We start from the raw sequence: 27,061 nt of genomic DNA on the forward strand, positions 1-27,061 counted from the left end.
TATAGCAACCATAGAACAACCTGTATCTATAGCAACCATAGAACAACCTGTATCTAAAGCAACAATAGAACAACCTGTATCTATAGCAACCATAGAACACTCTGATGGTCTGTCTGTGCATTACATACCTCATACAAGTGGTAAAGATTGACCTAAAAGTTAAATGGGTTCAATAGATTTAGTTTTTGACCAGAGGGTGGGTTAAGAAAGGGTTAAGAATGTTCATAATCTAATAATTGAACCATCATGTTGACCCTGGATCAGCTGCCTTCATGACTTACGGTCGATCATGGTGATCACGTTGTCTCGAGCCGCCTCGCTGGTGGTCGTGTCGGAGATGGCCTTCACGCAGACGGTGTAGTGCTTGTGTGGAACCAGGTTGGTGATGAGATAGGAGGTGGAGTGGCGGCCGGTGCTGCGCGAGTAGACCGGGGTGTCCTGGTGCAGACACTCGATGGAGTAGGAGTCGTAGTCGGCCTGCGGAGGCCCCCAGGAGCAGGAGATGGAGGTGGAGCTCTGAGGGCGGCAGTGGAGGTTGTGGACTCGCTCCGGCTCTACGGGAGGAGACGAGAATAGATACTGAGCTGTACTTTAAATCAGGATTAATGACAAACCGTCACAAACTGTTCATATTCTCCACCCTCGCAGTATGTTTTGGGTCATAAAAAACAGTCTATACCAAATGTTGAACCACAGATCTGTATAGAAAGCATCAATAGTCAATCTGACTTTTGGAGAAATAACAGCTACTATCACACAATATCATGTCCTATTTTACCTAAGACATGAAAATATAACATAGCAATAATGATTGAAATGTTATTTTATGTAAAGTGAAAATGAGCAGAACTTTATGGAACTGTGGGGTTTATTGTATAACCATTAGAGCCATCAGTCTTCACTGCTACATCATATGTCAATAGATACAGAGATAATTTGACCCAGAACCGCCTCAATGGACAACAAATTTCTAGTACCTTTACAAAAGTATAACATTTTAAGATATTTTCATTTTCATGCATTTTGAGCCACTTTAGGAAAAGTCATCAAATTTAAGAGAAAAGACATTTGTGGTGTTTTTACAATAATATATAAGACTATATAAGACTTTTTAATAATGTTTTATGTTTTCTGAATACAGGAGAAGAAATATAACCTTTGATATTTTACTTTATATGAATTACAGATCCTTCTGTCCTTCCTTCCTTCCTCCCTCCTTTCTTTCCTTCTTTCCTTCCTCCCTCCCTCCTACCTTCCTTCTTTCCTCTGTCCTTCTTTCCTCCCCCCTACCTACCTTCCTTCCTTCTTTCCTCCCTCCCTCCTACCTTCCTTCCTTCCTTCCTCCCTCCTTTCTTTCCTTCTTTCCTCCCTCCCTCCTACCTCCCTTCCTTACTTTCCTTTCCTCCCTCCCTTCCTCCCTCCTTTCCTTCCTTCTTCCTCCTTTCCTTCCTTCTTCCTCCTTTCCTTCCTTCTTCCTCCCTTACTTCCTTGACTCTAGGACAACAGGAGGGTTAAAAGGTCATAAGATACAACAATTGACAACTACTGGAAGATAATAAAGATAATATAATTTAAAGACACACTGGACACTGTTCTCGCTGCCACCTACTGGTTCGGATGCTGGTGTGGATGGGCAGACTGTAGGTTGGCGTGGCCCCGACGTCCGTGGCCCCGCTGACGGCTCGGAGGGTGAAGTTGTAGCGGCGTCCGGGGTACATCCCCTTCAGGATGCGGCTGCCGGAGGTGCGGCTGTGGTACGGGTTGATGACGGACAGCTGGTCCCGAGGAGTCCACTGCAGGTCGAAGTCGTCGTAGTCGGAGCCGACGGGGCCGCTCCAGGTGATCTCCAGCGAGGTGTTGGTCACGCCTCCGTACAAGAAGGAGGTCGGCGGTCTGGGAGCTGAAGAGAGAGAGAAAAGAGAGAGAGGAGAACATTTTAGCTGCTGATTTTCTACACAGATTTTTCTATTACACTATTATTCTCAATGTTGATTAATGAGTCAGTGTGCCTCTCTCTCCTCTCTCCTTCTCTCTCTCTCTCTCTCTCTCTCTCTCTCTCTCTCTCTCTCTCTCTCTCTCCCTCCTCTCTCTCTCTTTCTCTCCCAACCGGTCGACGTAGATGTCGCCCACCTAGAGTCTGGTTCTGCTGTGCTCATGTGGGAATGTCAGGTTTCTTTATATTAAATTAAATTAAAGAGTATAGTCCAGACCTGCTCTACGTGTAAAGTGCCTTGAGATGACTTCTGATGTGATTTGGCGCTTTATAAATAAAGACTGAAGATTAACTGATTGATTAAGATTACTAAATATTACATATAAATCCTATGAAACAAGATCAAAAAGTCTAACACCTGTCTAAAAAACAAAGTTATATTGAAGTTGAAGTCTTGATCCTTTAGATTTTCTTGAAATTTTTATTTTATTTATCAACATTTTCTCTGGACTTCTGCACTAACATTAATGATTCCATGTTGTGAAATAATAAAACACAAAACCTTATAAGGAGGGTGAATATTTTCCTCACTGTATATCTATATATATATAATATATATAATATAATAAATATAACACTGAGTGGGGTACTTTTACTTAATTAAGAGTTAAAATGCAGAATTTCTACTTTTAAATAGTATTTTTATAGAATGGTAATGATACTTTTACTTAAGTGCAACGTTTATGCATTAGGTTTATTTATTGTACATATTATTTGTTTATAGTATGTATTATTATTTTACATTTAATATATTATTTTAATTCCCGATTAATCTATCAAATATGGTACTGATTATTTGCTTGATCTATAAAATGTCAGAAAATTGTGAAAAAGTTCCCAAAGTCCAAAGTTTTGTCTTTAAATGTCTGATTTTGTCGAGCCAATAATCCCAAACCCCAAAATATTCAATTTACTGTGATGGAAGATTAAGACAACCAGCTGGAACTATTCAATTATCTGATTTAATTTCCTCCTGACTACTGGATTAATTACCAGTAATCAACAGAAACGTCTCTTCTGATTGGTTTCTAACTAACGAGCTGCTCATCATGTGTTAATCTTTTATTTCGGGGCCGTTTGTAAGCGACACTGATCCGTCCTGCAGCTGCGTCTCACCCGTCCTGCCCTGCGTGCTCGCTCTGTTGGCGAGCTCTCCGCTGAGAGTCAGCACCGCGGCTCGGTACAGACGCCCGGGTACGAGGTCGCGGAAGACGAACTCGGTGACCTCTGACCCCAGCTGCTCCTCGGCCTGCTGCGAGCCGTTGGGGTTGTAGAGAGACAACAGGTAGCCGCTCAGATCGCCGCCGGCTCGATCCCAGTTCACCCACAGAGCGTCAGACTGGTTTCCACTCTGAGCCTTCAGAAATAAAACGGCTGCTGGGACTGAAGAGGAAAACAATCAGATGGTTTTATTAGAGATTGTTTCTGTGGAAATACGACTATAAATACATAAACATGACAACACAATGTAAAAACACATTTCTTTAGTCTATATTATTATATTATATTATATTATATTATATTATATTATATTATATTATATTATATTATATTATATTATATTATATTATATTATATTATTTCTTTTGTACAGTATTAAATACAAAGTTTGACATTTGATGTATAATAATAATGATACTGAGAAAAAGAAGAAGAAGAAGAAGAAGGAGGAGGAGGAGGAGGAGGAGAAGGAGAAAAAAGAGAAGATGAAGAAGAAGGAGAAGGAGGAGAAGAAGTTAAAGGAGGAGAAGGAGGAGAAAGAGAAGATAAAGAAGAAGAAGAAGAAGAAGAAGAAGAAGGAGGAGGAGGAGAAGAAGTTAAAGGAGGAGAAGGAGAAGAAAGAGAAGTTAAGAAGAAGAAGAAGAAGAAGGAGGAGGAGGAGGAGAATAAGTTAAAGGAGGAGAAGGAGAAGAAAGAGAAGATAAAGAAGAAGAAGAAGGAGGAGAAGGAGAAGCAGAATGAGGAGGGGGAGGAGGAGAAGAAGTTAAAAGAGGAGAAGGAGAAGAAAGAGAAGATAAAGAAGAAGAAGAAGAAGGAGGAGAAGAAGAAGAAAGAGAAGATAAAGAAGAAGAAGGAGGAGAAGAAGGAGGAAAAGGAGAAACAGGAGGAGAAGGAGAAGAAGGAGTTAAAGAAGAAGTAGGAAAAGGAGAAGAAGGAGGAAAAGGAGAAACAGGAGGAGGAGAGGAAGAAGAAGAAGAAGAAGAAGAGTTTACATTTTTACACTACAGTGAATAAAATATATAAACAATTAAAGATTAAATAACTTGTACTTGTACTTTTAATTAAATTATTTGAATATGAGCAAATTAAGTGGCATTCTCCTTTAAACACCTCCAGATTATTGCAGTCATTATATATCCCCGCTCCTCACCTGTCCGAGCCCAGATGGAGGAGTCGTTGGTCTGCTCCCCGCTGCGGGTCAGTAGCACCACCTTATACGGAGCTCCGGGTCGGAGGCCCTGGAAGGAGCACTGCTGGCTGCTGGACGGGGCGCGGCGTCGGTCCTGCAGCGTGTCGTCGCTGTTGTATAGGACGATCTCGTAGGACTCGAACTCGCCCTCCGGTGGAGACCAGTGGAAGGACAGGCTGCTGGTGGTGTTGCTTTGAATGGACAGATCAGTGACGGCTGCAGGATCTGATGGAGACAGGAAGGAGAAGAAAGAGGAGTAAACATCTCTTTAATTTTTATTCATTCAGAGTTTCTCCTGTTAAAGTAGGGGCAACTAAATATTAAAGGGCAGGGTCACAATTTTTCAAGTCTGTCTTAAAGCAACAGTCAGGAGCCCAATTAAGATTGAAACCTGTTTTTCTTGATGGAGGACTAAACCCACAGTCCTCCTTCTGTGCTAAAAAAATGTATTTAAAAGTTGATCTGAAGCTAATATGAAGCTTCAGTCGTCCAAATGAGTCAAATCTTCATCTTCTATGTTTCAGCGTTACAGTGTTTTTAAAGAAAGAAAAAGAAAGAAAGAAAGAAAGAAAGAAAAAAGTAAGAAACAAACAAACAAACAAACAAACAAAGAAATAAAGACAGAAAGAAATGAGGAAGATTAGGAAACAAAGATAAAACAAACAAACAAACAAACAAAGAAGGAAAAAGAAAGAAAATGAAAGAAAATGAAAGAAATGAAGAAGGAAAGAAAGAACAACAAACAAAGGTAAAAAGAAAGAAAGAAAAAAGTAAGAAACAAACAAACAAACAAACAAAGACAGAAATAAAGGAGGAAGATGAGGAAAGAAAGAAAAAAGAAACAAAACAAAGGAGGAAAAAGAAAGAAGGAAAGAAAGAAAGAAAAAAGTAAGAAACAAACAAACAAACAAAAAACAAAGAGAAAGAAAGAAAGAAAGAAAGAAAGAAAGAAAGAAAGAAAGAAAGAAAGAAAGAAAGAAAGACTCTTGCCCTCTTTGTGTTACTATGGTTACACCACAGCTCAACAGGGAAACACTAAGAGGGAATCTGATGCTAAAAAGACTGTAAATGTGTCAGATATCACTTGATATGACTAACTCACAGTGATGAAGCTCAATAGAAGCTGATCATCTACTTTATAATGATTTAGTCCTCCATCACTTTACATTGAAAGCACATTAGAAGGTTTTAATAGTCAGTATGAACAGGAGGAATGATTACAGAGAGGAAAACCTCTTTCTGTACTGTGTTATATTTTACTTCTATGTTTAATAAGGTCTGAAGACGACTACAATGTCCTGATTATGGATCCATTAATGCTTTAAGAAGAATAACATGATTTACTTTAGTTTACTGCTTAATTCAGATTTGTTATATTTCCCTTGTATTATGACTTTTTCATGAATATAAATTAACCCATTGTGATATTTTCTCAACCTCATTCAGTTTCAGACTTGGCTAAACTTCGCACACTGTCCGTCTGACTAAGAAACAGGAAGTCTTACATGTGCGAGCCACAGCGCTGACCCCCTGACTGTGGACTCCTCCGCTGGTGGTCTGGACCAGGATGCGGTACTTCTTTCCAGGGGTGAGACCGTTGAATATGTGCTTGGTGCTCCCGGAGGGTTGGGAGGAGTTTGTCACCAGACTGCCTCTGTCGTCCAGAACCTGCAGGTCGTATCCGTCGGACACGCCCAGAGCTTCCTGCCAGCTCACCTGCAGGCTGCTGGTGGAGTGCATGTTCTCCACCTGCAGCGCCGTCACTGCTGAAGGGACTGAGCAGGAAATAAACAAGAGAAAAACAGTCAGGAGGAGAAAGAAGTTCTGATGCACAAACCTTTTCTCTAATCATTGATTTTTGATTGATACAGGAGATAAAACTACACACTAAGTTTATTTATAGCTCACAAGACTAAACGGTGGAAACACCTGATTTCATCTTTAATAGAGTTTGATTTGATAAACTTTTGTGTTTTAAAATATTAATAGATATATATTAGATTGCTTAGATAGATTAATGAGTATGGCCTAAACCTACTCTATGTGAAAAGTGCATTGAGATAACTTTGGTTGTGATTTGGTGCAAAATAAATAAAACTGAGTTGAACTGAATTAAATGTTTCAGTCTATATAATAATGCAAAATATTCCAGTTTCTCAGAGCTTCAAGTGACGTCTTCAAATATGGTTTTGTCTGACAGTCCAAATCAGTCCAAATCTCACAAAAATACAGTTTATAATGATAAAAAAAAAAAATTAGAAGAAAGAAAAGCAGTAAATCATCACATTGGAGAAACTGGAAATGCTGAAAATTACTAAAACAATTAATTGATGATCAGAACAGCTGCAGATAAATGTTCTCATAACTAATCACTGCAGCTCTAATGTGATGCATTTTCCTCAGTAAAACAAAGAAAAGTAGTCCAGTACTTGAGTAAATGTACTTTTTTAAACGTTTAGTAACTTTCCACCTGTGCAAGCATAACTATCAGCTGAATGTTGAAGTGCAATTCCTTTTACGGCCACTAGATGTCACTAAATCAGTGTTTCTTTGTATTTGACTGTTACAGTATTTCTTCTTCACTTTCAAGTTTCTTTTGAAAGACAAATAAAGTGAATAAAGTAAACTGATCTTTATCTTTAACAACTCAATTATTAATGAGTCTGTTTAGAAGGTTTCAGTTAACTGAGGGACAAAAAATCCTGCAGAGAGAAACACTGAACACTGGGGCTGAAATTAGTCAATAATCAATTAGTAAATAAAGAGAAAATGAATCAGAAACTGTTTTGATAATGGATTAAGCCTTAGATATTTAAGCAAGAATGCCAGATATATCCTTAGGTCATCTTCCTCAATGTTGAATATTTTCTGCTTTTCTGTTTCATTTCAATTTAAACTGAAAATGTCAGTTTGGGCATTTTTTCTCTCTTATAGGCAAAGTAACTGTATGTCAGAGATGGAAAGTAACCAAGTACATTTACTCAAGTACTGTCCCTAAGTACAATTTTAAGGCACTCAATTATTTCCATTCTCTGCTACTTTATACTTCTACTCGACTACATTTCAGAAGCAAATAATACACTTTATACTCCACTAGCTGCTCACACTCTTCTGAGTTTTAATCAGGGCACTAACATATAAGTTACACTCTTTAAAAATGTTCTTTAAGATACAAATATGTAGTTTGTTGTTGTTGTTTTTTTCTCTTGTAGACAAATTGACTATATGTCCAAGATGTAAAGTAACCAATACAATTTCGAGGTACTTGTATTCAGGTATTTGAGTATTTCCATACTACTCTACTAAATTTCAGAGGCAAAAAATGTACTTTATACTCCACTAGAAGCGTAAACTGCTTTAATTAGAGCACTTCAGTAAAAGTTACACTCTTAAAAAATGTTCTTTAACCTTTGTGTCGTCTTCCCGGGTCAAATTGATCCCGTCTGTTTAGACTGTTCCTTCTTTCCTCCCTTCCTTCCTTCCGTCTGTCCTTCCTCCCTCCCTCCTTCCTTCCTTCTGTCCTTCCTTCCTCCCTCCCTCCTTCTTTCCTTCCCTCATTCCTTTCCTTCCTTCCTCCCTCCCTCCTTCTCTCTTTCTTTCCTACCTCCTACCTTCCTCCCTCCCTTCTACCTTCCTTCCTTCCTTCTTTCCTCTGTCCTTCCTTCCTTCCTTTCCTTCCTCCCTTCCTCCCTTCCTTCTTTCCTCCCTCCTTTCTACCTTCCTTCCTTCCTTCCTTTCCTCCCTTCCTTCCTTCCTTTCCTTCCCTTCCTTCCTTCCTCCCGCCTTTCCTTCCTCCCTTCCTTCTTTCCTTTCCTCCATCCCTTCCTTCCTCCCTTCCTTCCTTGACTCGAGGACAACAGGAGGGTTAAGATATAAATATGTAGTTTGTTGGGATTTTTTACATTAATTTTTCTCTTATAGACAAATTGACTATATGTCCAAGATGGAAAGTAACCAATAAGTAAGTAGCCAAAACAATATTGAGGTACTTGTACTCAGGTATTTGAGTATTTGACCACTTTATACTCCACTAGCCATGTCCGCTCCTTTATGTGACACCTCAGTAAAAGTAAAAACATTCTTTAACATATAAATATGAAGTATGTTTGATGTTTTTCTGACCTGTGCGTGCGCTGGCCGTGCTGTTGTTAACCAGCTCTCCGCTGACCGACTGCACCGTGACGCTGTACAGTTGGCCGGGCTGCAGGGAGCCGAAGCTCACCTGGTTGACGTGTTTGAGGACGGCACGGACATCCAGCTGCCGGTTCTCTCTGAACAGGAACACAGAGTATTCGTCCACGTCGCCCTGACCCGGCGTCCAGCTCACCTTCAGACTGCCGCTGTCACCGCTGTTACTCACGTCGATGTTCTTCACTTTACTGGGAACTGAGGAGGGAAAAGACACATAACAGCAGCAGCATGTTTAGTGTTTTTAACCTACACTACTTTATTTTCTATTATCAAGATGTTGAAGCAGGAGGTTCTTCTTAACCCTCCTGTCGTCCTCCCGGGTCAAATTGACCCCATCTCTTTTGACTGTTCCTTCCTTCCTTCTTTCCTCCCTCCCTTCCTTCTCTCCTTACTTCCTTCCTCTTTTCCTCCCTCCCTCCCTCCTTTCCTTCCTTCCTTCCTTGCTCTTTCCTCCTTTCCTTCCTCCCTTCCTTCTCTCCTTACTTCCTTCCTCTTTTCCTCCCTCCCTCCCTCCCTCCCTCCTTTCCTTCCTTCCTTCCTTCCTTCCTTCCTCCCTTCTTCTTTTCCTCCCTCCCTCCCTCCTTACTCCTTTCCTTCCTTTCTTCCTTCCTTCCTTCCTTCCTTCCTTCCTTCCTTCCTTCCTTCCTTCCTTCCTCCCTCCCTCCCTCCCTCCCTCCCTCCTTACTCCTTTCCTTCCTTCCTTCCTCCTTACTCTTTTCCTTCCTTCCTTCCTCCCTCCCTCTTACTCCTTTCCTTCCTTCCTTCCTACCTTCCTTCCTTACTCCCTCCCTCCTTACTCCTTTCCTTCATCCCTTCCTTCCTTGACCCGAGGACAACAGGAGGGTTAAATATATCCTCCTTGATCCTCAACACTTCAACAGTTCAGGAAAAAGTAAAATGTTTTCCTCACAGTTTTCCCAATAAAAAGGTAGCATACATTTCAATTAATCAACACTACTGCAATGTATATCGCTGGGTCAAAATGTTCCAACAGTTAAAGGATGAGTTCTCAATGTTTCAAGTGTCTTAAAACAACAGTCAGGAGCCCAACTGAACATTAAAGCAGTTTTTTCTTGCTGTAATGATTCCTCCTGTTCATACTGACCATTAGAAGATCCCTTCATAATGTTTATAATGGAAGTGATGGAGGACTAAATCCACAGTCCTCCATCTGTGTAAATTTAAAAGTTGATCTGAAGCTAATATGAAGCTTCAGTTTTATCCAAATGAGTCAAATCTTCATCTTCTATGATTCAACGTTACAGTGTTTTTAGTACCAAAGTCTTTTTGTTACTATGGTTACATCACAGCTCAACAGGGAAACACTAAGGGAATCTGATGCTAAAAAGACTGTAAATGTGTCAGATATCACTTGATGTGACTAACTCACACTGATGAAGCTCAATAGAAGCTGATCATCTACTTTATAATGACTGTGTGGACACACTGTGGATTTAGTCCTCCATCATTTTATATTGAAAGCACATTTGAAGGGGATCTTTTAATAGTCAGTATGAACAGGAGGAATCATTACAGAGAAGAAAACAATCTCTTTCACTGTTCATATGGACGCCTGACTCCTGCTTTAAGATGCACAAAAAATAGTGAACACATCCTTTAATAAAGAATTAAGAAAACCTGGACACTTGAGATATGTGGAGCCCCCAAAATCCTGAAAGATGATGTTTTGAATCTCGTGTGCAGGAGATAAAAATGAAGATGATAAAAAATTATGATCTTTTTAGACTGTGGGAGCTCCTTAGAAACATCTGCTCCAACTTTCAGTATCTCCTGATCCCAGTTTGTCTGACCTGTGCGTCCCTCTATAAACTGGGCCTTCTGGTTGGGGCCACTGAAGGTTGACACAAGGATCTTGTAGAGGCGTCCGGGCGTGAGCGACGACAGGACGCACTCTCCCTCACTGCTGCCCAGCGTCATTGGGGGAAACACCTTCATGTCATTGAACAGCAGCTGAACCTCGTAGTGATCCACGTCACCCGGAGCCGCCAACCACGTCACCCGCAGGTCCTCGGTGCCCCGACTGGCAAGAGACAAGGATCGCACCACGGCCGGGACTGCAGGATGGACAACAGACGGTCTGAGTTAGTCAGGATATCTCTAAAAGTTACTGGTAATCATTTATTTATTTATCAGAACAGGAGACCAAGTTTGTGCTCTTTGTGACTGATGTGAGGAATGACCGACACATCTGGATGAAAGCTGACAAAAACTGTCAACTTTGCCACCAAGTTTAATTCTGAATTGGTTAAAAGGTCTTGAAAACTTTCTCAGGCCTGAAAATGTGAACTAACTGGAATAACTACCTTTTTTTTTTTGGTTAAATCCACTTAAAGCTGTAAGCAGTGTTGGGGAGTAACTAGTAACACTTAGAGGTGTTATATATAATTTAATTAGAAAATACTGTAAATGTAACTGACAGCACATCTTATTTCTCTATTTGCTTGTACTATGGATGCCTTAAACCAAATTCACCATTATGCTTTGCTCATTTGATGTTGATCTGCATTCAAGGAAAACTAACATGTCATTAATTTACAGTTACTGATGAAAATTTTGATGATTACAAAGGAGGTTACATCCGAAGTCAGACCTTTAAGATTTTATTCAGGAGGGTTTTTTCCTAATTTTTTAATATTTAACATGTTACTGAATACATATATTGATGTTTTTAATTCTTTAAAATCAATATTTTGTTATATTTAGTAAATAAATCATGAGGTGGGCTTATTTGGAGCCAGGCAGGGAGTTCTGGTCTTCTGAAATGAGGCCAACGCGGAAGTAACTTAAAACTGCATTCTATCAAAAGGCCACCAGGGGGCGACCCTTTTGGTGTCAAAAGGACTTCCGTCTCTATACAAGTCAATGGAGAATTCACCAACTTCTCACTTGATTTCTAACCTCAGTAAACGTTTTCAAAATGTGTTTATGGTCTCAATCGCTAGTTTAAAGCCTTCTTCAATGCAGTATGATGTTCATTTGGGACATTTTGGCCTCCCTGATTTTATATTTGACGATAAAGCAGGGTATGCATTAGGGCGTGGCTACGTCGTGATTGACAGGTTGATTGGTTCACAGGTTCAGGAGGGCGCCTCATGCTCCTCCTGATGCCCATATAAGTAGAATCCGTGTTTTTATTTTTCCCAGCATGCACCTGAAATTTTCAAGATGGCGCTGCTCAGATCCGATACTATTGGCCTCCGAGCAGCAGTCCACAAACCAATGGGTGACGTCACGGATGTTACGTCCATTTCTTATATACAGTCTATGTTTGGAGCACACATGGGCTTAAATGCCTCTTTATTCATCAAATATCTTTATTTTATATTCCAAAATCTACATGAACTAATGAATACATTTTCAAATGAGAGATAAATCTTGCTTTATAAAATATTAACATTTTAACACGGCAACTGTAAGAATGTTAAAACTGTTAAACAAGTGAAAGAAAAGGACTCAGTGATTGTTATAATTGGACATGGGTGAAAGCTGCTACACAAATGAACTTTATCGTCATTATTATAATTATTGAGCCTCAGGAGTGAAACAGGAAAGTTCTCATGCATCAGCCAGAGGTCAGAGGTCACTCACAGGTTTGTCCGTGCGTGGAGGCGCTGGTCTCGTACTTCCCGCTCCAGGTGCTCACCAGCACCGTGTAGAGTCTGCCGGGAACCAGGCCGGTGAACACGCACTCGTTCTGCGTCTTCAGAACCGTCTTGTTCTGCAGGAAGGTGTTGTTGTGTTTGATGAACACCTGGTACACGTCGAAGTCTCCGGCCGCGTGGCGCCAGTACACCTTCAGGTAGTCGTCACGAGCTGCGTGGGTTGCTGTGGGGTTCTGCACCTTCGACGGCTCTGAGGAAGGACAGATGAGGCTAGTGAATACTTCTGTTAAATCATGATATTCTTTAAAGTCCGTGTAAAGTAAGAATAAATATGTGTTCTGAGTTTGACATACCACAGAAAAGTGTGTTGCTAACCACCCTGCCAAATTTGAATGATTAAAAAAATCGCCAAATGAAATTAGGCTTCTGCTCCCAAACGCTGAAACCCCGCCCCCTACCGAGTGTCACCTGTCAATCAAAGTCACCACCTCTACCAGAAACATGGACGCTACGTCTGAGAGCTTTCTGCCGCTAGCTCGGCGACTAGCTCAGCTAACTGGCTAACTGTAGACTGTAGTAGTAGTAGCGTTAGATGTAGTAACAATAACTCGCCACTAGGCAGGTTAACCACTGAGGAGAGCGGACTCTCGGTCTTATATAGTAGGGGAGGGACCACAGTCACGCGGGTACGCCTCTGCGTCACGGGGTAGCCCTTTTTTGCAGGCTCAGAAAATCAGGAAAAATGAGAGGGTGAGAAACAGTTCAAGGCTCTATCTCCACAAATCAGTACTGCATAGTTATCAGCCTTTTCACATGTTTTCTGTAACCATTTTCCAACATGTATAATATGTTTAGAAGTAAATCAATGAATTGACTTTACACAGACTTTAAACATCTTCCCAGCTCAGCTCATGGAGGGATTCTTTTACTGACTGTATTTATCTTCCTTTTTATTTTTTTTAATTCTATATTTTATCGCAATTTCATGCTTGTGATTATTGTTGGTTTTACTGATTCATGTTTTGAGGTTTTATAATCTTAATTGCCTGTTGTAGTTTTATCAGAACTAATCAATTTAGCTCTTTTTATATTTTACTTGATTTTATGGAGAGCACTTAGTAGCATTATTTTGAAAAGTGGCATATAAATAAAAAGTATTACAACCTCTTGACTTTGTACTACATTGTAAATCTCTCTAAGAGAGAAGTCAAGAAGTTGTGATATTTAGCACAACACTCCAATATCATTTTTATTGGTAGTAGTAGTAGTAGTATTAGTATTAGCAGTAATAGTAGTAGTAGTAATAGTATTAGTAGTAGTATTGTTATTATTATTCTGTCACTGAGAATAATAATAACAATATTACTAACAAGCTAGAGCATGTTAGTGGCGTTTATGTCCATATTTGGAATAAAACATGAACTGATGACCAGGTTTATAGAAACTGTGTGAACTCTACTCTTCATGTGATGACTCTAGGTTTTAACAGTAACTGGGTTGGCCTTCCTCTACTTCCCTCTTCCCAGATTTCCTGGATCGTCTGTCACCTCCCACATCACTAAGGGGATTGCTGTCATCTGTTGGGAACCTTTATAAACTGGGTGACTCCAAGATGGCTTCCTCTCTCTCTCTCTCTCTCTCTCTCTCTCTCTCTCTCTCTCTCTCTCTCTCTCTCTCTCTCTCTCTCTCTCTCTCTCTCTCTCTCTCCTGCAAGGCTGGTGTCTTTCATGCACTCCATTTTGGGGGCTTTTTTTGGGAGCAAGTATCTGATGAACTCACGTGTTCTCTCCTGGATGAAGGTGTGGTTTTCATAGTTGCCGCTGCGTGAGGTGATGGAGATGTTGTAGAGACGTCCAGACACCAGAGAGTTAAAAACACACTCGGGGCTGGATTTAGAAACAGCCAGAGATTGAACCGTCTTCTCTTTGTCTCTCAGTGTCACCAAGTAACCGTCGATGTCACCTGGAGCCGGACGCCACGACACGCTGAGGAAGTCCATACGGCCGTTATTACTGACCGTTACCTCACCCACTGCAGCTGGGACTGAGAGAGAGGGGTGATAAAAAGACAAAGAGGGGAAGGTCAGACTTGTCTTAAAACATTACAGATTCATTATTATACAATAATGCAGAGTAACTCCTTCTTTGGGTAAATCAACCCAAAAAACAAGATTTTTTTCTTCAGATTACAGATTATTTTAATTTTCGTAGCTTCAAACTCACAAAAAAAGTGTTGTTTTTTTTCCTCCAACTGAAGATAAGATAAGATAAGATAAGATGAGATGAGATATTCTTTTATTAGTCCCACGGTGGGTAAGTTTACATTATTGCATCAGCGAAGTGGACAATAAAAAATAGAAGGGCATCAATAAAAATAATAAATTACAAAAAATAATAAATAAGTACAAGAGCAATAAAAACAATAGTAGTAAATAAATATAGTAAAAATAATAGTAACATTAGTAACATTACTGAATAACACATTTATAATGTTACAATAGTATTAATATTATAATGGTAGTAGTAATAGTTGTAATGTTATAATCATAGTATAATACTATAGTACTAAATTCACATTATTATCACATTATTCATCCCTCTTTGCAGTCAAACATACTGTCGACTATTCTCCGACATTATAAAGTCGCAAATTTACGAGAAAAAAAACGTGGGAAAAAAAAGGTGTTTTATTCTTCCGAGCGGTCACGTTGCCTCACTTTGCAACACTGGAGAGACGTCGCTTGTTGTGCATTATGCTGCCGTGGAAGAACTGATCAAATTGTACTTTTCAGTTGGGTTTAGCAATAAAGAGATACTTGTGTAACCGAGTGTTATAGACACCCATACTTACATAGGTTATAAAATACAAAACACGGAGGCTCTGCTGCTTGAACAGGACGCCCACACATTTATTACTCTTCACTTTACTTTACTCTGATCAATCGTCAATCGCTGTGCATCCACATACACTCACTTCCGATCTACTCCTTCACTGTGTGAATGCTTCATCGGAAGAAACATAAATTGACTCTAAGCCATTCGGATTTTGAGAAGACATTGTAAGAAGAAAAAAAACATACAATGTGAGAGAATATCTGAGTTTATTTCTCATAAATTTGAAGGAGTAGAATAAAAGTGAGTATGTGGATGTGCAGCAATTGAGTTCATGTTTTTAAGTTAGATAGGAAGCAGGCTTTAGCAGGGAACTTAATGTGGGTCTTTGTGTAGCAGGATGCAATCAGGCTCAGTGTGACCATCAAGAGCATCAAGTAAACAAGCTAACGAGGGTCCAAAGTGACATTTACAGGTGTGTTTATGTTCTGTTTATTGTGTTGCAGCTGAGCAACGAATTATCTCTCCTGTTAACACTTTCCCCCCTGAAAGGTTGAGATTCAGAACAAGACGTGTGTTCATGTTTTTAAGTCAGATAAGAAGCAGACGTTAGCACAGGGAACTTAATGCGGGTCGTTGTGTAGCAGGATGCGGTCAGGCTCAGTGTGACTGCGTGTTTCTGCTCATAATACAACAACGTGTTATCGCTTTATGCATGAATCTATTTCCTGTGTTGAAATAAGGACTCCAGCTACATAAGCAGATGATGTAATGGTATTTCACTCATATATTGTTAAGCATTTTTTAGAGACTAGAGACATTTTTTGGCTTGAAATCCAGCATTACATCATATTTTCTGTCACCTTTTTAAACATCCTCAGAGACTATACACACACACACACACACACACACACACACACACACACACACACACACACACACACACACATACACACACACACACACATATATATATATTTAGATATTGTTCCAAATGGTTTCCAACAGCAGTATTCTAGCTGGAATTCAACAATGACCCTCTTCCTCCTCTTCCTCCTCTTCCTCTCTCCTGACAGGAAGTCTTTATACACAGACCTTGACATGTTCTTTTGTCGTTGTTGTCTTGTGTTCGGCACTTCCTGAAAATTCCTGTCAAATTCCTGCCTCATCAGATAAGAGCGAGGTTTCAATAATATCCTGCTGTTACTTAGTTTGTCACACACACACACACACACACACACACACACACACACACACACACACACACACACACACACACACACACACACACTGATGGACTTTTGTCTCAGTCAGAAAAAACACAATGACATATTTTACTATTGTTTGTTGTTACTATGTGTGATTATGAAACTCTGCTGGCGATGTGACAAAAAAGCAATTGTCACCGTAATCACCGGCTCTGATAACACAAAAGGATATTTACTGATCCTGTCAAATATTAGCTTCAAAACACTTCAACACACAACTTTTTAAATAAATAAATAAATGTTATTGTCACTTCCAGCATATACTCGGCACCGAAGCAAAATGCGGTTCTCGACCGATTAGTTATTTTCCACATTTAAAAACAGACAACAAAGACATTTAGAATATAAAAATGTATGTAATCTGCACTCTAAGAATTCAAATGATATAAGCGTGAATTTTACCCCCCTTTATATATTCTGCACCTCTGAACAGGTACATCTTAAAATACATATGACACCAAACACACCGTTTTAAGTTTTTAGTGCTGCTTTTCTGTCATTTAACTGGCCAGAACCATCTATCTATCTATCTATCTATCTATCTATCTATCTATCTATCTATCTATCTATCTATCTATCTATCTATCTATCTATCTATCTATCTATCTATCTATCTATCTATCTATCTATCTATCTATCCATCTATCCATCTATGTATCTATCTATCTATCTATCTATCTATCTATCTATCTATCTATCTATCTATCTATCTATCTATCCATCTATCCATCTATGTATCTATCTATCTATCTATCTATCTATCTATCTATCTATCTATCTATCTATCTATCTATCTATCTATCTATCTATCTATCCATCAATCCATCTATCCATCTATCCATCTATCCATCCATCCATCCATCCATCCATCTATCGATCTATATTCTGCATTATTTATCCTCACACATAAGCTGAGGCTAATTTCGGGGCAATTTTGCTTAAAAAAATGCTTCAATTATTCAGTTATCAAGAGTTGCAGATCAGTTTTCTGTGGACTGACTAATTGATTAATTGCTGCAGCTCTTATATTGTACTATAGTTATGAGTGTAGTAGTTTTTACATTGAGGTTTACTGCCTTACTGTATGATTGATGCTCAATTTTATTGGAATATTACCAGATTTTACCCCAAAAAGTGCTGAATCTGTAATAAGACCGACTTGACAAACTTCCATCAGATTAAAATAAAGGCAAGCAGGTCAGACTGTATATAATAATAATAATAATGGATCCTCCTCCATCTTACCAGTGCGTCCCTCTGCGACGGTCTGCCTGGAGGAGCGTCCTGCTCTCACAGTGGTTAACACCACCCTGTAGAGGGCGCCGGGCCTCAGACTGTGGAAGCTGAGGCTGGTGGTGTTGGCCGCCACGCTCTCGTTCTTGATGACGCTGCTGTCGTGGACCAGCAGGACGCGGTACGAGTCCAGATCCCCCGAGGCTCGTTCCCACTGCGTGTGGAGGCTGTCGATGCTGCCGCCGTTAGAAACCTGCAGCTGGGTGACCTGAGCCGGAGCTGAGAGGACACACAGAAGAGACGAAGACGCTCACACACTGACTCCATATTTGTTTTGTAGTGTTTCTGCAATCAAACTACGTCTACAAGAGGGATAAAGCTGGGTGCTGTGTAGCTCCTGCTAAGTTAACCCTCACATACTGTTCATATTCTGACTCATAATTAGTCTCCACACCAATTCACATTCATAAATTCACCATCAGTCATTAATACATGTTTGATTAATCTTATAGAAAAAAAATCATCCACAATCTAGGAGACCATTTTTGTAAAATATGATGCATACATGTTTGAATGGTGTTTTTTTAATTCTGTACATTGAACATTACTTTTTATTGCATTGTTATATCCTGTCTGGGTCTGGTATCCTTCTGATTGTGTAATGTATTGTGCTGTGTGTGTTGTCTCTTCTATTTGTATTTTATCTATTTATTTATTTATTTATTAGGGACTACGGATGCAAATTAGCAGCTAATAATCCGGCATGTTTACAGAGATGTTTAGATATCGATGTTCATTAATGTGCACTGTCCCTATGCATTTATTATTATTTATTATTATTATTACATTTGCATATATAAAAATGTGTATAAGCTGCACAAAAAAAGATGTATTTTATTTCTATTTTTGTATATTGTGGGTCATATTATGAAAGAATCCAGCTAAAAGAAAATGTGTATAGGGCGTTTTTTATTTGTAAAAATTGAACCCTAATTTAACCCTAAACAGTCTGTAAGGGTTTAAGATCCCTCCAGACATGTACTAAAGGATTTAGCTGTCTATTTTCTATATTTTTCATATTAACAAAGTCATCTGCAGAGCCAAACCAACAATGAACTGATCCTACAAGTATTGTGTGTGTATCCAAAGCCTGATTCCTCTGTGCTGCATAGACCTGTGCAACATATCACAACCTCTTGGCTTTGCACTACGTTGTAAATCTCTCTAAGAGCCTCAATACAAAGTCAAGATGAAGCACAACAAGCTAATGCAGCTCTGTAATCAGAATGGTAAATGGACTGCATGTATTCTGAGTTTTTCTAGTCTTCCAACCAAGCCACATTGACCCATTCACACACGTTCATATGCTGTTGGCAGGGGCAACCACGCAGGATGCAAACCTGCTTATCAGGAGGAAACTAACATTCACACACCAATATGGAACAATATGGGGCCCAAGTATACTTAAACATGTGGACTGGAGACACCGATCTTCTAATTAGTGGACAAGCTTGACTTCCTGCCCTTTACACGTGTTCCTGCACATGCTCAGTGACGTCTGCCTTACACATAACTGCTCTCAAGAGACTGAATCGTGGTGGCTGTTATTAGTCTTTGGAGCCGTTTCTAAACAAACTAACATGACCAAAGTCTTCATAATGAAGGAACATGTCATCCAGTGCAGCGGTGTGGCTCATTAATGTGTTTTTAATAGTTTTTAGACAACAATGGTGGTTTATAACATAGGGGAATAAGATTTATCAGGGTTTGGATGCACACACAGAATACTTATTAATATATCAGTTCATTGCTGGTTTGACTCTGCACATTAGATTTGTTGACTATTTAAGAAATATAAAAATTACCAGTCTCGATATGTGAGAGTGATATTAGTATCCTTTATAATGGGAAATGTAATTTTACATGGTAATACTGACAAATACCATGATGTCGTACATTTTCTGGAAAATCAATTGAAAAGGTTGATGGAAAATAAACCTAAAAAAATATGTAAATGTAATATTAATTTAATATATTAAAGTGTAATTCAAAAAATAATTTAAGTCCTTATGGGTTTTAATTGGCTCCTCCTGCATATGTATTTTTTGTTATTAGTTATGGTTGTCTTTTTTTTTAATCTCAAAAACTTTTTTTTCCTCTTTATGTGCAAATAAACTAAACTAAACTTAATAAAAATGTGTATTGTATCATGTGCATGTATTCATGTCACCTAGTAATATAAAACACTAACAAACTGTGAAACAAACAAATAGTGAACACAGTAAATAAATAAATAAATCTTACTGGTCCATCCGTTCACGGAGGCAGAGCTGTTCAGGTTGCCGCTGTTGGTCACCACGGTAACGGTGTATCGGCGTCCCGAGGCGAGGATGTTGAAGGTGCACTCTCTGGCCTCCCAGGGGAGCATCCTCTGAGACAAGACGGAGGCCGAGTCCACCAGTCTGAGGACCACCGTGTAGCCGTCCCACTCGCCAGGCGGTCGGTTCCACAGGACGCTCAGCGTGGATTCATCAGAGTGACGGACGAGCAGCTGCTGGACGGGCCGAGGGGCTGCAGGCGGGCGGGGAGGGGGTAACAAGTACAGCTGTCAGGTACATTTTTATAAAACTTAATACTTCCACTAAACTACAATACATTAAGAGTATATAAAGTAGTTAAAATCAGCTGCTTATAATGCTGCCTATACTTTACTGCATCAGGTTTAATGATGCAGAATGAGTCCTTTCACTTTTGATACTTAAAGTACATTTTGCTGATAATATTTCACTACTTATACACAAAGGGAAACTGCAGGTATTTCCCACCTCGGCATGTGTGTTTCCAGCTGTTCTGTGTGAAAAAAGGTAGTATAAGTCATTTCCCCTCTCCAAAAGGAACTCTGTTAAATCTAATAAACTGACTCAAGTGATGTCACACGATTCCAGTGATGTCACATGACTCGAGTGATGTCACATGATTCCGTTTTGGTGTGAAATGTAAAGAAATATGGAGGTGTGGAGTTAGAAAGAAGTGAAGTTACCAGACCTGTGTAGCTCCTTATCGCTGCTGGAGGCTAAACGTTTCAGGCTACATTAGCTGCTACTAGCATAACACACCCCAATCTCCAGTTGCATTGTGGGTAATGTAGGCACCATGTTTTGCAATGGAGGAGAATGTGTGTAAATAAAAAATCTGCATCATTCTTTAAAAAAAAACTGTTCCTGACTCTTACAAAGTTATAGTTTGAGTATTTTGGGGAATATTTTAAATGCAGTATTTTGTGGTTTTGATATTTTTTCTGAAGTAAAGATCTGAATATTTCTTCCAGCATCGATAAGAGAGCAGAAAGAGGACACAAAAAAGGGTTATCAGGGTGCAAAGGCAAACTTATTTTTATCTGATATTATTTCCTGCCTTTAAAAAGATGCAAGTGAGGGTTAAAGGTCGGATTATCAGCAGTAATTTAAAGTGACCACCCTTCACTAAATCTCTTATTATCTCACTGCTGACATTACGAGGTGAAACCAAAGAACGTGTGTGAAGGTAAACTAACCCAGCCGTCCCTGGCAGTGCGCCGTGCTCCTCAGATCGCCGCTGTGAACGGTGACGTCGGCCCCGTAGAGGCGTCCAGGCACCAGGCCGAGGTCCAGGACGGAGAACGTGTACTGTGTGTTCAGTTTACTGATCGTATCGTTCATCACAACCACAGAGCCGTTCATCAGCAGCAAGCTGTAGGTGTCCCAGTCGCCTCTGGGATGTGACCAGGTGACCCTCAGCACTCTTCTGTCACCGGACATGGAGAGAGCCGCCGCCCGGTCCGGGACTGAAACAGAACAGGAGGGAGGAGAGGAGTGATGAGAACCACCAACGGAAAAATGTGTCAAAAAACTGGCATCAAATGCAGAACTATTATATAATAATCATTCTTTGTTCAGACAGTCACACAGATTTAAATAGTTATTCTACCAGTTTTAGATTTTATTTTATTAATATAAACGTATGTTTACAGCATCTAGCATTTGAGAAGAGAAGAAATAAAGTTTTGTAGAAACAGAAATGTTCATCATACTCAAAGAAAGGCATGAAAATAGGCTTTTTTTAAGGTAAACAGTGAAGAAGAACGAAACACAACTGTCACTTGGAAACGATTAAAACTCTCTACAGCAAAGAGAAAATCACAGTTAAGTTTCTTTATCAACCTGCTCTATTCTTTTAGCTCTATTTGTTTGCACTAACTAAACATTTAAAAATGTTTAAATGATGAGAAACAAACTAAACACTTGTAGCAGCCAACGTGCCTCCAAAACAAGACGTATCCATTATGAATATTCATGAAAACATGATGACTAATTTAACAATACACTGTACTCAATATCTTTAGTTATTTACAAATGATATATGGTTAAATATTTTCATATTAAATACATGAAGATATAGATATAGAGTGCAGATTGGTGACATTTAAGAGTGAAATCAAACATTTTAATCAACAGTTTCAGGCCAACTTTTAATACTAAATACTGGATAATTCAACAAAACTTGATGTTAATGCACCTGCTTAATTTTTCTGTCACTTTGGTTCATGGCTATAAATACTACATTACCCATAAACCTCAGCTGTAGTTGCTGAATTCATCTAATTGTTCATCCAATCCTGAAAGATTAGAAATAACTTCACGTCTATAAAACATCATGAAGACCTGCTCGTCCTCTGAGCTGCAGACACTAACCTGTCCTCCTGCTGGTCCTGGTCTCTGTGGTTTTCTCTCCAGCTGTGGTGCTGACAGACAGCTGGTATCTGCGACCGGGAGTCAGTCCCTGGAACAACACCTGGGTGATGTTGGGCGTCAGGCGGAGCTGCTGAGGAGCCGATCCCACAGCCGACAGGGTCACCAGGTAAACGTCGACGCCCCCTTCAGGTGGCAGCCAGGACGCCTGCAGAGTGTCTGAGCTGCCGTTGTTGTCCAGCTTCAAATCTGAGACCATCGCTGGGACTGAAGACGGAGCATAAAGACAGAGTTTATCTCTCATGAACAATGTAGACACAAGCCATGAAAGAATTATGTGTCTTTTAGCCTAAATTGAAGATATCAGTTTTACCTTAAATTTGCATGATTTATACAACATTAATTAAATCAGAGTTAAAATTAGGAACCTATTTCATTAAAGATCCTATACAGACGTTTAGAAACATCTGCTTTGAATAATCATTTGTGTCCAATTTGATGTGATGATAAGTTTCAAATCCTTAAAATTCGAAGTTTAAAATCTTCCTTCTCATTCATGTTAAAATATGTAAATATTGTTTAAGTTTAAAGTTTTTTCTGCTGCACACAACATGAATAAAGGGTATAAGTTGTAAACTGGAACCTTGCAGATACATTGGGATGTTAAATCAACCAGAATAAAAAACTGACATTGTACATTTCTGCAAACCATGGATGCATTGAATATCTGTGTTTCAATATTGGCCATCATCAGTTGAATAATGATGTTTTATGATGTGGCAAAGCTGTGGTTGATGTATGATGAGGTTTAGGCACAAAAATCACTTGGTTAGCGTTAGTGAAAGATCATAGATTGGATAAAAAAAATTAAAACAAATAGAAACGGCTGCAAAAGTCCCGCTATTTCTAAAAACAGCTCACTAAAAACACCAGATTTTGTCGGTCGAAACAGGAAAACATAAAGTAGTCTCATGGTGGTGTCGAACAGAGCTCTCTGCTGCTTTGATGTTTCTCCAACTGTCCCTCTAACTAAGATACTAGCCAACCATCCGACTCCTCCTCCTGCTAATAAGAAAGTCAGCTCATATAGATTTAATCTGAACGTCACTTTAAATGTTGATATGCTACGTATTAAAAGTATTGAAACATAGAGATTCAACATATACTTGAGATTGAAGGTGAACATCTTTCAGCAGATGAATGTATCAGGAATCAGCCTTTGACTCAGACTCTGAATTACTTTTATATTTGGGTCATAGCTAATAAAACAATATAATTTGATCTCAGTAGAACATTGTGGGAACTAAAGAGTCATTAGAGTAGAAGCTCGGCGCTCCAGAGGTATTAAACTGATAGTGCTCTTGGGTGGGAGAGTTTTTAGATGAGGCGACCAGCTGCTGGCAGAGGAAGGGTGGAGAAAATCCTAAAATATCCTGGAAAGAACAGCGGTGTGACTCTGCTGCTGCTGCTGCTGCTGCTGCGACAGAGCAGACAGCGAAACAAAGAACTGAAAAAAGAAACCATCAGCATGTTTCTCTTTTTAAAAAAGGACTTTAAAATGACTGATTTACCGAGTTAATTCACTTTAATGCTGTGCAGAACTACAGGTTCTTAACATTGCATATTGGAGATGTTCCACTTTCTTCACCACATAACCGACTGAACTTAATATTAACTTGATAATGTTACATTATTTTAGCTTTTTTATAAACGTGGCCGTGCTGTCTGCATGTTTTCACAGTTTCTCAGCTGTTTTTGTTGCTGCTTCTTGCCTTTTTCTCAGTGGATTGTATTTTAATTAAGTCCATAAATCTAGATAAAACTTTAATGAATGCAAGATGCTTCTTCTTATCTGTTGAGCAACAAGTCAAACAACTAAATCAATGTATGATGTGTGCCGTATATCTCACAATAGGAGAGCCCTTAAGGGTTTGACTGGTTCCTCCTGTACATTTCTCTTTTGTTAGTTATTGTTCTCTTTTCCTAATCTCAGTGTTCTGCATGCACTATGTATATTCCTTGTATTATGCATTTATTTGCTCTTATCTGCAATAAATTTGATTTAATATATAAAATATGATTGGCTGGTGGAGGAGATAGTTTTATTAATCAGGGTGTGATTCCGAAGATGCTCCTTAAACAAGACTTTGCATTAAAACTGTTGTTAGTTAATTAATCATGTCTGAAAGAGGCTAAAAAGCTCTGAAGCTGCAGGGTTGATCTACCTGTCACAGCCTGTTTGTATGTGGAGCTCTGCAGGCCGACCGCCTCTGTTACCACGGTGACGGTGTACAGGGTCCCGGGCTGCAGGCTGTCCAGCACAGCAGAGGTCACAGTGTTTTCTAGAGTGACGTTACTTATCAGAACCCCGCTCTGATCCGTCAGCAGAACCCTGATCCGCTCCGTCCTGCCTGGACCGACCTGCCAGGAGACTGTGAGGCTGTGTGGGGAGGAGGACGCCACCTGCAGGCCGCTGACAGAGGAGGGAGCTGCAGGGGGGGACACAGGAGAGAGACTTGAAACTACAGGTGTGAAAGAGACCTGAAACTAGAGACATCTAAAAACTACAGATATGAAAGAGGTCTGAAACTAGAGACGCCTAAAAGCTACAGGTGTGAAACAGACCTGCAACTACAGGTGTGAAAGATACCTGAAACTAGGGACACCTAAAAATTACAGGTGTTAAAGAGACCTGAATTTACAGATGTGAAATAGACATGGAAAGACATGTGAATGATACCTGCAACTACAGGTGTAAAAGACGCCTGAAACTAGATACACCTAAAAACTACAGATGTGAAAGAGACCTGAAACTACAGGTGTAAAAGAGGCCTGAAACTACAGGTGTGAAAGAGACCTGAAACTACAGGTGTGAAAGAGACCTGAAACTACAGATATCTAAAAACTACAGATGTGAAAGAGACCTGAAACTACAGGTGTAAAAGAGGCCTGAAACTACAGGTGTGAAAGAGACCTGAAACTAGAGATATCTAAAAACTACAGGTGTGAAAGAGACCTGGAACTACAGGTGTGAAATAGACCTGAAACTACAGGTGTAAAAGAGGCCTGAAACTACAGGTGTGAAAGAGACCTGAAACTACAGGTGTGAAAGACACCTGAAACTACAGGTGTGAAAGAGACCTGGAACTACAGATATGAAAAAGGCATGAAACTAGAAACACCTAAAAACTGCAGGTGTGAAAGATACCTGCAACTACAGGTCTCTATCACACTTGTAGTTTCAAGTGTGTGATAGACACCAGAAACTACAACTGTGACACAGACCTAGAAAGACATGTGAATGATACATCAAACTACAGGTGTAAAAGAGGCCTGAAACTACAGAGACATAAAAACTATATGTGTGACAAAGACCTGAAACAACAGGTATGAAAGAGACCTGAAACTACAGGAGAGGTACAGATTTGAAACCAAAGGTGTGAAAGAAGCCTGAAACTTAAGGTGTGAAAGATCCCTAAAAACTACCAGTGTGAAAGAGAGGTGAACAAGACTTGAAACAACAGGTGTGAAAGAGACCTGAAACTCTTATGAGTCTCTAACCAGCTCCTCACCTGTAGCTGCTGTGGTGAGGACAGGTGGAGCGCTCTTGTTCCCGGCAGTAGCCACCACACTTATAGTGTACAGAGTCCCGGGGACGAGGGAGGTGAAGCCCGTCTGAGGGGCTGCGCTGCCCATGATCCGAGTGCTGCGGCCGGATCCAGAACTGGTGTCCTTCAGAGTGACGTCATACCAGTCCACATGACCTGGCGAACGAGTCCAGGACATCCGCAGACCCGAGGAACCGGTCTGGACCACAGACAGCCTCTTTTGCTGAACCGGGTCCATCTGGATTTCCAGCTGAGTCGGACCAACAGGGTCTAAGAGAGGAGACAAGTGTTTAGAGTTCAGATGGACCTCCAGACTGTTTGACTAGGTCCGTTAATCTGCCAATAATATGAAGACTTTCATTTTTAAGAGTTTCTACCTTTTAAAAGTCTTTATGAGTTAATTTTGTGGTTCTGAATCATTGTAATTCTAGTTCTGAAATGATTAATTAACCCAATCACTGAATAATTGGAGTAATTTATCAAATATAAAACACCAAATTGCTACTGTTAACATCTTCCGAAATGTGAGAACTTGCAGCTTTTATCTTTTTAAATCATTGTTAGTCAAAAAAACAAACTGGTCTCTGAGAAAAAGTCACTTTCTCTTGACATTTCATCACCTAAACAATCAATTGGAACAAAATAACCACAAGATAACTACGTAGAAAACTTTCCTATTTAAGATGATGCAATCAGCTGCAGTGTTTAAATGTGGATTCTGCAGAGTTGTTGAACACCGCTTGCAGCAACGTCAACGGACAATAAAAACTTAACTTTACCGAATACAATAAACAATGAAAAATGTTCTTCTTGAACGAGTTTCAAGAATTTACAAGTTGGTTTTCAAACCGTACGGATATACGTGGAAAACAATGGAAGTCGAGAGGGATGTAAATCAATCTGCAAACTTCATACAGTCTTGTTAAAACAGGCGCAGTTTTTTTTCCCATCACCTGAACTAATGGACACCTTGTTCCATGTTTTACTCTCAGCACCTCCTTTGTTCCTCAACATGTTACAGGTCTGTGTGTGTGTGTGTGTGTGTGTGTGTGTGTGTGTGTGTGTGTGTGTGTGTGTGTGTGTGTATGTGTATCCTGTCTTTGTACCAACAGCAGCAGCAGCGGAGATGGAAAAGCTTGATAGGATTGTTTTAGCTGCATTTTCTTTGGTAGATCTG

The 27,061-nt window shown here is 39.7% G+C and overlaps 1 protein-coding gene across 1 annotated transcript in view; it reads right to left on the bottom strand.

Annotated features, from left to right (window-relative positions):
- The window catches only part of LOC133981886 (receptor-type tyrosine-protein phosphatase beta-like), a 57,251-nt gene that overhangs the window by 18,350 nt on the left and 11,840 nt on the right, over positions 1-27,061 (bottom strand). The window contains exons 3-17 of the mRNA XM_062420753.1: positions 25,849-26,154; positions 24,502-24,765; positions 22,280-22,543; positions 21,103-21,372; positions 19,854-20,120; positions 17,562-17,828; positions 13,997-14,260; positions 12,204-12,467; positions 10,406-10,669; positions 8,526-8,789; positions 5,909-6,178; positions 4,365-4,628; positions 3,110-3,376; positions 1,610-1,900; positions 282-554 (exon numbers count right to left, since the gene is read on the bottom strand). Coding sequence (XP_062276737.1) covers positions 282-554; positions 1,610-1,900; positions 3,110-3,376; positions 4,365-4,628; positions 5,909-6,178; positions 8,526-8,789; positions 10,406-10,669; positions 12,204-12,467; positions 13,997-14,260; positions 17,562-17,828; positions 19,854-20,120; positions 21,103-21,372; positions 22,280-22,543; positions 24,502-24,765; positions 25,849-26,154 — 4,059 coding nt within the window. The remainder of the gene's footprint in view (positions 1-281; positions 555-1,609; positions 1,901-3,109; positions 3,377-4,364; positions 4,629-5,908; positions 6,179-8,525; positions 8,790-10,405; positions 10,670-12,203; positions 12,468-13,996; positions 14,261-17,561; positions 17,829-19,853; positions 20,121-21,102; positions 21,373-22,279; positions 22,544-24,501; positions 24,766-25,848; positions 26,155-27,061) is intronic.

Source organism: Scomber scombrus, chromosome 6, assembly GCF_963691925.1.
Source record: "Scomber scombrus chromosome 6, fScoSco1.1, whole genome shotgun sequence".
Lineage (NCBI taxonomy): Eukaryota > Metazoa > Chordata > Actinopteri > Scombriformes > Scombridae > Scomber > Scomber scombrus.